Consider the following 14,298-nt stretch of genomic DNA (forward strand, 5'->3'; position numbering starts at 1 on the left):
TACCCACATTGGCTGAATCCAAGACTCGAATCCCACACAGACAGAGGTGATCCGTAACGGAGAGTGTTTTAGACCACTTGGCCACTCGCGGCCCCAATAATTTTGTGTAGGTTGGAGACTTCAGTGAGTCATGAGAGGGACAGGAGATACTACCAAAATCAGAAGAAAAACACTACCATGTGGGAGGTTCACATGTATGATTCAGGATTCGGATTATTTACATCCATATTAAAAGAATGATCAAAATCTGACTAGAAATATGGCCTCCAAAGATAAATATCGTCAAAGTCTGACCAGAACTATGGCCTCCAAAGATAAATATGGTCAAAGTCTGACCAGAAATATGGCCTCCAAAGATAAATATGGTCAAAGTCTGACCAGAACTATGGCCTCCAAAGATAAATATGGTCAAAGTCTGACCAGAAATATGGCCTCCAAAGATAAATAGCCCATTACATCCATGACTGACTCATAAATACATATGGATATTGTGTATTACTGAACTTGTTCTAGATCTTGATAAGATAAGCCCATATTCCAAGTCAGATAAAATCAAGTGGACCTAAGATCAGGAAACCATCTGCCCAACAGTCAAATGTGCAAACAGTTGACTAAGAAATCTTAGTCAGCAGGGTATTTACTGTAGAAATTTTATCCAATTTTGTTGATTGCATAAGTTATAAAAACACTGTTTAAGGTTTCTCAAGTTTTTAATATATATATATATATATATATATATATATATATATATATATATATATATATATATATATATATTGTTACAAGTCTATGCGCTCTTAATATAAGTAACTGAAAAGAGTGACTGACAACAAGCTTTGTAAAATCCAACAAATAATTTATTTCCCGAGAATGCAAAGTGAAAATGAGAAAAAAGTACTGTAACACCATGGATGATTTTATTATGGAAGTTTTTATTCTGTGTGAGTGTGAATGTGAAAGCCATGCATATGATAAACTCAAGGTGATAATTACTTCAAACAATACTGTACAAGAACATGTATATGTAAAATTTATGCTGTTCTCATGGATAATAACATAAAAATTACATCTATAAATGTTAGAAGCCTGCAAGGTTCAGTGTTTAAACGAAGGGACATTTTCCACTGGGTAAAACAAAGAATGTATCTATAGTATGCTTGCAAGAAACTCATGGTACAAGGAACGATGAACTATACTGAGCAGCTGAATGGGGATACAAATGTATATTTAGCAACTGCTCTAGTAATAGTGATGGGGTTGCAATATTTCTTAGAAATACTTTTGAATTCGTAATTCATATAGAAAGACATGACAGTCAAGGGAGATTTATTATTTTAGATATCACAATTAATGGCAAAAGAATAACCCTTGTGAATTTGTATCATTATAATGATGATAATTCTAGCTTTTTTAGAAAGTTTAAGGAAGAGATCTTATTTTTTGAGAACTCATCAATTATAATGTACAGAGACTGGAACACTGTTCAAGACTTTTAGATTTCGATACTTATAATATTTTACATGACAAACACCAGCAGTTTAGGGCAGTGATTCAAGACCTGAAAAACGAATTGGAATTAATTGATCCCTGGAGAAATTCCAATCAAGACTTAAAGATGTATACCTAGAGGCAAAAATCTCCCTTGAAACAAAGTAGATTAGATTACTTTCTTGTATCAGATGACATTCATATGAATACAGCTGATGCATGTATCTTACCAGGGTATAAGACTGATCATTCAGCTATTGTTTTGAGTGTGGCTTTTTCAAGGTGTCCACGAGGAAAAGGATATTGGAAAAATTTAATGCCCAACTGTTGAGGAACATTGCGTATACCGATTTGGTCAAAAAGTGTATAACTGATACTGTAAATGAATATTATGTAGGGGGAAAATAAAGATTACTCTCTCCATGTTCCTCTTTCCTGCAAACATCAAATGTTCTTTGAAATTTTTAAAATGAAAGTAAGATCGGAAACTATTAGGAAAATAAAAGAGAAATGGGAAAAATTAAAGAAAATTGAGCAGGAAATAATAGAAATTCTGGGGGACTGTCGAATAACATAGCTGGGGAAACGTTGGAAAATTTAGAGGGAAAAAAGTAGAATTGGAGGAATCTAGGAAAAAATACATAGGTGTTATATTAAGATCTAATGCTAGATGATATGAATTTGGGGAAGAAAAGCACAAAGTACTTTTTAAATCTTGAAAAAAGAAACCATGTCAACAAGACAATAAAGGAAATTATTTTATATGATGGGACAAATATATCTGACCAAATAGATATTTTAGAAGCTCAAAAACAAAAAAAACAGTTTTTTTATGGAGCTGTACAAAAGTAGAATTGCTGAGCTTGATGATGGGCTACTCAAGAAACTATAAATAGATTTTTTAATCACAATATTAGACTTAGTCGAGAGGAAAGAGAATCATGCAAGAATCTGCTTACAATTAATGAATTCTGTATGTTTCTAAAATGGATGGAAAATGGAAAAAGTCCTGGCTCAGATGGACTCACTGTAGAGTTCTATAAATTCTTTTGGAAGTCTCTTGGGGATTTCTATGTAGATCAATAAATTACGGATATAATGTAGGAAAATGTTCAGATTTTCAGACTCAAGGAGTCATCACATGTCTATGAAAGGAAGAAAAAGACAGAAGATATTTTAAAAACTGGAGACCTATATCACTTTTAAATATTGCTTTGGGAGCCATTGCAGCTAGGATTAAAAAGGTTCTTCCATCAATAATCGTGATACTCAAGAAGGATATATGAAGGGTAGATTCAGTGGAGAAAATACCAGGCTATTATATGATATCATGGACCAACTTGAGAATGAAAATAGATAGGGTTTATTATTGTTAATAGACTTTGAAAAAGCCTTTGACTCAATTAACTGGACCTTTGTGGAAGAAGCTTTACAATCTTTTAACTTTGGTGATTCTGTTTGTAAGTGGTTTAAACTGTTTTGTAATGACTCTAACAGCTGTGTTATAAATAATGGGCATATGTCATCTTTTTTTATACTTGAAAGAGGATGTCATCAAGGAGATCCCCATGCACCTTATTTATCATTGGGTTGAGATTTTAGCTACAATTTTAAAGCAAAAATGTGGATGTGATTTGGTGTTTTGGATTTTTTTAATGTAGCTTTAACAATTTTTCAGTCACATCACTATGATGTCTGCAGTGTGGCAGTTTATAGTGATGTATCATGCCATAGACATGTAGCATAATGTCCCACCCAGTCACATTATCCTGACACCAGGCCGACCAGTCCTAACACTAACCTCTTAATGTCGAGTACCTAGCAAGGCAGCTCTACTAGTACCATTTTTATAAGTCTTTGGTATGACTCAGCTGTGGTTTGAACCCACGAGCTCTCGCATCTGAGGCAGATGCTCTAGCCACTTGGCCACCAGAGCGGGGTGTTTTTATTTTGTAAAATAGTGCCATATATTAATAATAATAATAATAATAATAATGGTATTCAGTGCATGGTATATGCTCAAAAGGCAAGTCTGAAAGGTGAACCTTTATACCGAGGTCACTTGTGTACAGAGACCAGTTTTGTATTTTCCAATTTATAGAGTTTTTTTTAACTTAACTTTATTTGCCATCTAGTTCTGGGATATTGGTTACTTTTGATGAAAACTGGCACCCAAAGAACTTCTATGGTGGGTTTAAACCCCTGCCGAGTCATAACAAAGACTTCTACAAATGGTACTAACAGCTGCCTTGCTAGGCACTCAGCATTAAGAGGTTTGTGTTAGGACTGGTTGGCCTGATATCAAGATAATGTGACTGGGTGGGACATGATTCTATTTGACTTTGGTATCATGCCCCAGTGCTAGACATCACTATAAACTGCCACACTGCAGACACTGTAGTGATATGACTGAAAAATTGTTAAAGCTATGCTAAAAATCCAAATCACACACATTCATACAGAGATTTTCTGCCAAAAAGCTAACTCAGGCTCACAGACTAAACTGAAATAGTTAAAACTATACCTCAAATGTCACCAAGCATTGCACTGTTGTCTCAGGTGTGATTCCCGTGCACCATTTCTCCATAATAAAAGGAGGCTGTGGAATAAAAACCATCACATGTGAATTGTGAATTTATTTTTGTGGCTATCAATTACAATTTAATCAATATCATGGATTGGTGAATAAATCCTATTGCTTTCACAGAAAGATTATTGTTTACTGGGTCTAGAAATTCGTGGCTTGGAACAGTCAGTGAAAACTAGTACCAATGAAAATCGGTATTCATGAAAACTTTTATCCATTAAAAACTGTTATCAATGAAAACTGGTACCAATGCAAAAGTTATTCACAGTAATTATAAAGAATATAAGTTTTTATATTAAAGCTTTTTAAAAATTCTATTTAACAGGTGAAAGACTGAAATTCCAATATCATCAATGGTTCACTGATTGGTCTTACAACACAAAATTTAGAAATCAATATGTTATCACTTTAAATTTATGTTTATAATCCTCATTTGAAAATGCAGGTACCTATTTTTAAACCTATCCCAATGGTCACCTCTATGAACAAGAGGTCTCTGAAAATGGTTTATTATAATCACATCCCATTTTTAATACCGGTAGCCCTCAATGCAGGCACTAGAAATGAATGGTTGAAAATGGAAACCATTGACCAATGACCTTGATCTTTCATTTGGTATGTGGTCTTGAGCTAACATATTGTCCAGAAACCATTATTTTCTTATTAAACTTAGCATGACCTTGACTTCTAACATTTAAAACCAAACTATTGGTTAAGTTTATTACCTCAAATGCAAACCATCTTCAAAATTAGGTCAAAGTACTTATTATAGAACAAATATTAATGTGCAAAATCATTTCTTCTTTGAGTCATAATGACCCTGACCTTAACCTTTAACTTCTGACCCCCAAATCAATAAGACTCTTTCTTGCATAAATGCAAGCACTCCAAATATTTTGGACAAGATATGCAGTCTAGAATCAAACTATTTTTCTTCTTTCAGTCAAAGTAACCCTGACCTTTTATCATTTGTCCACAAAGACAGTAGGCTTTTTTCTTCACTGACATGTAAGTCAACCACAAACTCTGGTGATGGTACATGGCTGAGAACTGAAATTTGTGTGCACATACCATTTTGGATGTTTCAGTCACAGTGACCATGACCTCTGACCTCCTGAACCTGTAATATACAGGCTTCTCCTTAACAAAAATGCAAGTTATCCATAAAGTTTTGTCCAAGTCTGCGATTTAGAACTAATGTCACTGTGCAGAAACTAATTGCTTCTTTCAGTCAGTGAACTTGACCGCTGACTTCCTGACTGCAAAATTAACAGGCTCCTTCTTTACCCAAAGTACAAGTCATCCTCAAAGTTCGGAATAGGCAGATGTAGTAAAAGTAATCATGTTAATGTGTGTAATCCAACTTACCAAGGAGGCAACAGAAAGATGGGTGGATGGACAAGGTCATACAAATACAGACTTTGCTTATTGGCAGGCATATAAAAAGCAAAATGCATTCACTTGTCTTTCAATGCAATGGATGAATAGTATTTATGCTTTTAGAGCTTGTTTCAAAAAGTTGTGCACAAATACAAAAAAAAATTATCCTTTGGTGGGTACCAAAATTGTGGTTTCAGAAAAATTTACATTTTTATTGGTCGTAAATTCATGCATTTGGAAGTAGTCCAACTGTTTTCACAGCAGATTAACCATTTGTTGCATTTTAAATTTGTGCTTTCTATCAACTACAAAAAAACCCAAAACTGGAATCTTCATGTAAACAGTAAATTCACAAAAATGTGTTTGATTTTGTTTTGTTTGGTGCTTCAAAGCAATACGAGTAAAACTATCTAGTACTGAGGCAATTGGAGCAAAGTGCCTTACGCACTGACACACCATGGTAATTGACAAAAATGTGTGAACAGAAATCTAAAATGGATGTACAACACACCTGAGTAATCTTGAAAGTTCCATACTGTCCACAGGCAAATGTCACATTACTGATCAAAGTCAAAGGGTCAAGGTCACTGTCATCTTCATCGTCAACCTCCATGTACATCTTCCACTTATGTTCCTGTAATACAAGAATAAAACTGAGCTATTAGTGATATGTGTATTGCAAAGGGTCAAAAGTTCAAGTTTGTTCAGCTGGGCAAAACACATTATAACAATGTTGAAGCAAAAGGGGGGTGCATACAAAAATAAAGGACCATAAGGTTATAAAATGATGATGTAAAAGCTGGCACACGTGCAAGAGTCCAAGAGTTTTACATTGAAGTCCTGGATGATTCTGTGTAAAAACAAAGTTAGAATCAAAAGTCCCTCAGAGGGACTTACTGATGTTTTACTGGTCAAAAAGAATTTCCATGAATCCTGGAAAATGACACGTTGCTCTTTCTAACTGATGAGCACTGAAGCCACATCTGATATTCTTGAGCTATAACAAGATTTTTTTCAAGATGGCCACAATGGCAGTCACACTAACCAGACATTGTAAAAACTCTTGGTAAAACCCATCCCGCTATGACCAACCTTAATGATACATATTAGTGGCAATACCATGATTAACAAGATGGCCACTTTGGTGGACACAGTGGATATCATATTGGCATCTTTTTCATTTAGGACCAACTAGATATCATAAGAAGCCTTCTGGTGGAAACCTCATGACAATATCACTTTCCCTATTTGGAGAATAGCAATAGTAAGACTTTCAAGATGGCTGTTATTATTGTTATAACTGATGTCTGAGGAGCATAATTTTCATTTCAGATCACCTAGACATCGCAAAAGAACTTTTGATGAAAATTCATGTCGATATGACCATTGATCCAGCATTAGTAGCTATAATAAGATTTACACAATATCAAAGTGGCCATATCGGACGTCATATCAGCATCATTTTCACATTAAGTCAAACTACATATCACAAAAAGTCTTCTGGTGAAAACCCATGTCAATACAACTTTCTGTGATGGTGGAGCTGTGATAACAATTTTCAAGATGGCTACCATGGCAGCCATATCATATACCAGATTTATTTATAAATGAACAATTGTTGTGAAACTGAAGTTAAAAAAATGTGTAATCAGTGGGTCATAACTCTTGTAAATGTCACTGATTGTTGGAAAGCTAAATCAACCAAGTTCTCGTTATAACCAAACTGCATGCCAATGTCTATCAAAACCCATCGAGCCATAGTAAAGGTATGCTGTGGTAATCAAAGTCAGGTGACAGGCAATAGGGGCCATAACTTCTGTAAATGATGTAAATGATGCTGAAAGCAGAAAATGGATGTTATTTCAGGTCTAATAAATAAACCTGCAGGTCAATTTTTTTTTAAATCCGACAATCCTCTGTGAAGTTATGCTCTAGAAACCGGAGCTAGGAAGACATTCCAAAGTTTGACTAAACATCTTAAAATTTCTTCCACAGCTTAAGAATATCATTCAAATTTTCTTCCAGATTATTGAATTCCTGGGTCTTTTCTTTAGATCTTTTCCAAAGATAATTTGACTGAGTAGTACATGCTAGTAGTGGCTTGTGCCTTCTCACCAAGGTTGTCAGCCTAGCTGCAACTGCTTGGGACATAGCCCTTGCCCATATATTAGTTCTGATCCACCAGTTGCATCAGAAGTAGTTGGGTGAATTAGTTAGTGACATTTTATTTTCTTCAGGATCCATCTTCAAAAAAAAGCAAGTCATCAATCAGAGGATTCCAAAGTTCTTGCTAATGACTGTTCTTTTAAATGCAAACCAAGAGCATATATTCCTCATTTTCCTTAAGTCTACTAACTTTATACACATTGCCATAGACTCTTCCCTTTGAACTCTCTAATCCATGTGTATTTGGGATCCATGATCCCTTTGCGACTGAACAATTGCGTTACTCCATCATTTAATGCAGACGAAAAAGTCAATTAACACCTACTGGCACTTCCTAGTTTATCGATGGCGACATTTAACCTATGCTTTGGGGAGTGAGAGTAGCATAGCATGCCACAAGACAAGGGATAATACTGAAGGGATCCAAATAAACACTGTGATCGAATAAAGGATATGAGCAACTGAAAATGCTGTTTCCCCAAAAATTGGTCGAAATTAAATACTTAACATTTTTAAGTTAAATATTATGAAAATTAAAGGGCTCTTAATGGACAATAAATGTAAATTTAAGGACTTTTGCCACATTTTTCATTTTCAATTTTGTTTCATTTTTAAGGGTTTATCAAGACTGTTAAACATGTTGAAAGAGTGGCTATCAATGGACATAATTCCTAAAAATGATTTAGCGGAATAATTTTTATTAAACCCATTTCAAGTCTCGTTAAAATAAATCAAATCCCAAATCCAACCATTTGTCGTCTTGTGCTGATGAACAGAAGGACAAAGAGCAAGACATGTGTATGACTGGATGGACAGGACGCTGGACATGCAGATGTCTGGATGGACAACATATTTACTAGAATTTTTTATTTTGGTTTTATTTGAATATGCATCAAATTTATTACAAAGTGCAGACATTAGGTAATAAATGGGGTGGCAACAGTCTTACTTCTAGCATGAAGAAAGAGAATTAAAAGCAATTCTGTTTTTTGTGTGGTTGTTTTTGTAGAAATTTCTTCTAAAACAGTAGAAAAAGAGATACTAAACTCATTCATGAATATGTGTAACAAAGCATATCTCTTGTAAATGACTGCAAATGTGTACCATATATCTAAGTCTCAAGCAATTAATTTCTCACAAGATCAAAACTTTTCTGATCTTATCATCCCGAAAGACACAACAGTATCACTATATCAAATTTATCTCTCTTTGAAAGCACAACTGAAATTTCAACTGGCACTGGAAGCTAGAAGCAGAAAAAAAAGATAAGGTAATTTGTATTTATAATGTTAACAACTGACTCTATGTCAGCAGGATGGATTGTTTTAACAAATGATAGGACACAAATGTCCAATAAAGGTTGCTTGAGGCTCAAAATGGGTGGGGGAGGGCTGGGGAATAAGGCACACTGAAACAAAATCAGGTGGGGGAGGGCTGGGGAATAAGGCACACTGAAGCAAAATCAGCTTATAATTATAAATATAAATATTAACAGAAAGCCTGATTTGCATTCTGTTTATTTAGGAATGTTTTGTAACAGTACCTTATGATTCAATAAATTTATTTTAACTTCCAAACACCATATCAACTCAAAGGTAAATCTGACAGGATACCACAAATATGACTGCAGATGACGTCAATTGGGATCTATCTAATCTCTATTTAAAAAAATCCAGCTCAGTTAAGATTTTTGATCCTCTTTGGAACCTCCTCTATATCTGCAAGACAGCAGCAATACTTAAGTCTTCTTATCTGATTGGCTGTTGCTTGCAATTTAGAGGCTGTAATGGGGGAGGCTTGGGTTAAGCTGGACTGCTGCCTTAACCAGGGCCCTATCAGATCTCTCTGTCATTACAAACTAGCATTATAGATGGCTTTTGTTGTGGAATGCCAAAGTGGAAACCAAAGAGAACCCAGAATGTTCAAACAGATTAACAGATAGGAACTCCAGATTCTCAAAGACTGAATTATATATCTGTAGCCAACCTCGGAAAGACAACAAATATTTCATTTCAAGTATCTCCGTTGGCCTTGTGGTTAAAGGATCTGCCTCGGATGTGGGAGATCATGGGTTTGATCCCTGTCTCAGTCATACCGAACACTTACAAGAATGGTACTAACAGCTCCCTCGCTAGGTGCTCAGCATTAAGAGGTTAGTGTTAGGATTGGTCGGCCTGGTGTCAGGATAATGTGACTGGGAGGGACATCATGTTACATGTCTGTGGCATGATGCCCAGTGCTAGACATCACTATAAACTGCCACACTGCAGACATCATAGCGATATGACTGAAAAATTGTTAAAGCTATGTTAAAAATACAAATCACACACACACATCTTTCTTGTTTATATTTTAAGAATTGTCACTATTCATCACTATGTAATGTCAAATGCAATGAAGATTGAAGTGTTAAATGACTGAACATCTGTTTTCTACCTGCATTACATTCAACATCATAGCTCCTTGAGGGATGTTGAAAGTGTCCAGGACCAACTGGGTGGAGGGGAATCCGAATGAACTGCAGTGACTAAGTGGTTAGCATAATGGATTCATGACCAAAAAGGTTCAAGTTTGATTCTACTATCAGATGAGCCTAGGATGGCTGCCTTGTAGAGTCTTTGGGCAAGGCAATGAACATTGCTACAATTTCATTGGCACTACATAACCTCGCAGTACTTACGTTGCTGTGCAGTAAAAAAAAACTCCAAACCAAACAAAACCAAACAGGAATCCAATCAAATTAAACAAAAGAAAAAAAATACATACCACACTGTTGAAGGCAAGATGATAAAGAGATATGACAACAATACACATACATAAACCTACACTAAAATCCAGTCCATTTCTTCATAAATGTTATCACAAGGGCTGGTGATTAGATATGATCTCTAACAAGTGTTCTCTCCTACTGATCACAGCTGAGATCTGCCATCTCAATGATGTCTGTCTGCTTTGAGACATTTATCTTACTGATCTAAAACAAAAGCATCTGAGATTGACAGACTGGCTAATTATAGGTAATTTATTATAGACTTATCATTTCCCCAAGGTATTTTAGGAGAAATACTAATCTTAGATAATAAGTACTGCAAGATATATCTTTTACTTATCTCAAGTTTGTTTTTGCAACTGCCTTTCCATATAAAATTCTAATACATACATCAAACAATGCATAAATTGTCCGATATCCTTCAGTTTCTTTACTTCTGTCTTTCTGTGTAAGAGCTTGTATAGTATGTCAATTACGAGTACACCAGTTGTGTCTGACTGCCAACTCAGCAGAAAAAAGAAATCAAAACTGAAAGAAAAAAATATGAACTAAAACTACAAGCCTCATGTTTTTATCTTGCTTTTTAACTTGCTTGCCTAATGAATATATGCACATTGTGATGACTCTATGGCAGGAATTAAAACAAGATACGAAGTGTAACATTGCCCTCTTAGTAAGAGAGGTGGTTAATTGGATTTGGCCGGCATTATCTAGAGGATGACCTTTCTCGATATTATAGCCCGGTGGGATAGGAAAGATAGAATTTCAACAAAGAACTGAGCAAGAATATTGGGGATAAATAATGTAATACAATGCCCCTTAGCAAGAAAAATAACAAATTTAATAAAAACAAATTAATAGCAGCAATTCCAATTCATTTTAAACGGTCCACCAACCCAACCCCATTTTCTCTTGTCACTGTCAATGTTCAGTTGGGATGACATCCTCTTTTTAACTTGTCAGAGGCAACATGGCCACTCATACTATCACTTATATTGTGGTTTTTGTCACTGTAAAGTCAATGAGGGAGAAGTGTGTATGATGTACTGGGCAAATCTACATAAACAAGCCATACAAAACAAAGATAAAGGCACACACAAAAAAAAAAAATTCATAGAATACAAAGTCAAATGTTTGGCATAAACGTAAATCTCTTAAAAGTTCAAGACCTTCTAAGCATGACTATCACATAATCACTGGACGCTCTCTTGGGTAACAATGTTGCCAACATACAAATTAAAAAGGACCAGCAATTTTTGTTCTAACACAGCCAACATGTATTGACAATACCATACTAATCAGCTTTTAAAATTTATGTATATTTAATTTGTATAGTGTGATTGCCCTTTATTCATAATTTAGGATAGGAGTCTGGGCCTACCGGATATTTAATGTCTTATTTTGTAAACATATTACCAAACTGATTTTTGTCTATGTTTAGTAGATTATATATTATTATTATTATTGTTTGTAGGTAAACATGTTTACTTCATTTTGAGTTCTAGATTCAGCCTTGATTCTGGCCCTAGAAGATTCCAGCAATGAAGTTAGCTTAAATCTGATGGAAAATTCCATTAAGATGACACTCATCCTGGTCCTTATATTGTGTTTTAAGTTTTATATAAGAGAGAAGTAAACAGAAATTCACTATTCCTATCTTAACATCGAAAGTAGAATCAGGCTATTGTGTTCTGCTTTAATTTGAGCATGTTTATTTCTTTAAATTATTCACTGGAATTACAAAGTACTCACTGACTTTAGAACTAAATCACTATTTTTAATTTATTATGAATTCATTTAGAGACATTTTGGATTATATCATTGTGATATATAATGACTGTTAGCACAACAACACTATTCCAGTCTAGTGGTACATCAGCACTTTCAAGATTAGAGTTCATTCGGAACACAAGTGGAATTTATTCCGTATACTCTATATTTTTGGACTTGTGACAGAATTTTTGGGACTATTTGGGATTTAATTCATAATACTGTAAATTCTTTGTAAAATTTCACTTTGCATTCATGGGAAATAAATTATTTATTTGCTGAATTTAAGAACTTGTTGGTTTTGCTCTTTTTTGTTACTGAATTTAAGACCAAAGAGTTGTAATATTTAGGACCGACCCAACATCATCTGAAGCCTCTAAGTAAAAACTCCATGCCACAACTGCCATTCATTTAGAAGAAGTAGCAGTAACAAGATTTTCAAGATGGTTACCATGGTGGTTATGTTGAAACTCATCAGAACCATCAAGGAGTAACCATAACTAGAATTTCAAGGTGACCACAATGATGACCATGCTGGATGTCAGATCCAAACTATTTTCATTTAGGACCAACGAGACATTATGAAAAGACCTCTGTCTGTGTGGGTTCACAATTTGGGCTCAGCCAATGTGGGTACATGAGAAAGCTTTTCAAAACTTCTTGTGGGTCGGTGGTTCTTTCCGGGGTTTTCCTGGCTTCTTCCTCCACCATTTATACTGGCTGCCACATATAGTCTATCTTGTGCTGAAAAATTACAAGTCTCTTAATGAAACCCACATACTGATATAAGCATCCGCTCAGAAGGAGTAGTGACAAGATTTTCAATATGGCCACCATGCTTGCTCTAATGGTTTTCATTTAGGACCAACTTAAACCTGGAATAAATGTTTGTGATATTTCATGGCAAATTCTACCTTTAGTTTGGTAGGAGTAGCTATAATAAACTCGTGCTAATGGATGGACAGTTACTGATGGGCCATCACATCAAATTATTCTGGTCAAAGGCCAAGGAGCTAAAAATATATGGTGAAATTATTTGTGCAAAAATGTTAACCAAGGGTTAATGCAATGTTAGAAATCTTGCACATTTTTATAATCTGATAAACATAACTGAACAATTTTGGAATAAAACAAGCATAATTTAAAATAGTACATATGACATCAACATTTTTAAGTGTTATGAAACAATGCTACAGCTTTGAGCCTGTAACAGTTCTAGGCTTGATGAATTTCAATTCCCTGAGATAAAAAAAATTCAAAACTTGAACAATGAAATAATTATTTCTTTCTTAAGTTTTAATTGTACATTCATTATTGTTCCAAGGAAATGTACAGCAAGCAACTCAATCTTCCTGTATTTCTACACCCAGTTTGGAAAGTAAACTGGTCTCAAGTTTTTATCAACAAAATGAATTTTCATGTAAATGAAATAATATTTGTACTGAAGGAGAATGAAGTCGTCCATTTGGCAATTATGGAGGAGAATAATAAAATCAGTCATTTTCAGTCTGTCCAAACTCAGCATTCAATTTAGTCTAAACCCAAAAATATTTGAGGTGAACAAAGGCATGAGTCAGCACCTGAAGCTCTGTTTTGTATCTCCCAATTTAATCTGACAGTCTGGGATTTAGCTTCTCTGACTCAAGAGAATTGGAGGTCTAGATGTGCTATCTGAAGCACAGGGAGTGAACAGGTCTGGGACACTTACAGCAATCTCCTGTATTTACCACCTAAAGAGAGTTTTGCACTTACATCTATCCCATGTATTCTAAAGAATTTCCTTTCAATTAATTCAAAGTAAATATTACACATCACTAGATGCCTCATAACTCCCAATGTCATTATTACTGTTAATCCTGTATACAACAAGCATGCCTTGATGGATTTGCTTGGGTTTAGTGCTTTAAAGCACAGCAACACAAACTGACTATTTAGTGCCAAAGCAATCAAAGCAACGTGCCTTGCAAAAGGACACATCACAGTAGCTGACCAGGACTGATCCAATGGTATGATCAGAACCTGCACTCTTTTTGGTTTTGAGTTTTTGCTATGCTGAAAAATGAGCCAATGCAGCTCTCTTCTATCTCTTAAAGTACTGTATAAAAAGAATTTCCAGGATTCTATGACAAGTTTATTT

The 14,298-nt window shown here is 34.9% G+C and overlaps 1 protein-coding gene across 1 annotated transcript in view; it reads right to left on the bottom strand.

Annotated features, from left to right (window-relative positions):
• Positions 1-14,298, bottom strand: part of LOC149779565 (mitogen-activated protein kinase kinase kinase 20-like) — a 147,856-nt gene that overhangs the window by 22,591 nt on the left and 110,967 nt on the right. Inside the window, exons 18-19 of the mRNA XM_089940289.1 lie at positions 5,967-6,089; positions 4,013-4,087 (exon numbers count right to left, since the gene is read on the bottom strand). Coding sequence (XP_089796415.1) covers positions 4,013-4,087; positions 5,967-6,089 — 198 coding nt within the window. The remainder of the gene's footprint in view (positions 1-4,012; positions 4,088-5,966; positions 6,090-14,298) is intronic.

The sequence above is a fragment of the Sinohyriopsis cumingii genome, chromosome 17 (genome assembly GCF_028554795.1).
Source record: "Sinohyriopsis cumingii isolate HCF-2022 chromosome 17, ASM2855479v2, whole genome shotgun sequence".
Classification (NCBI taxonomy): domain Eukaryota; kingdom Metazoa; phylum Mollusca; class Bivalvia; order Unionida; family Unionidae; genus Sinohyriopsis; species Sinohyriopsis cumingii.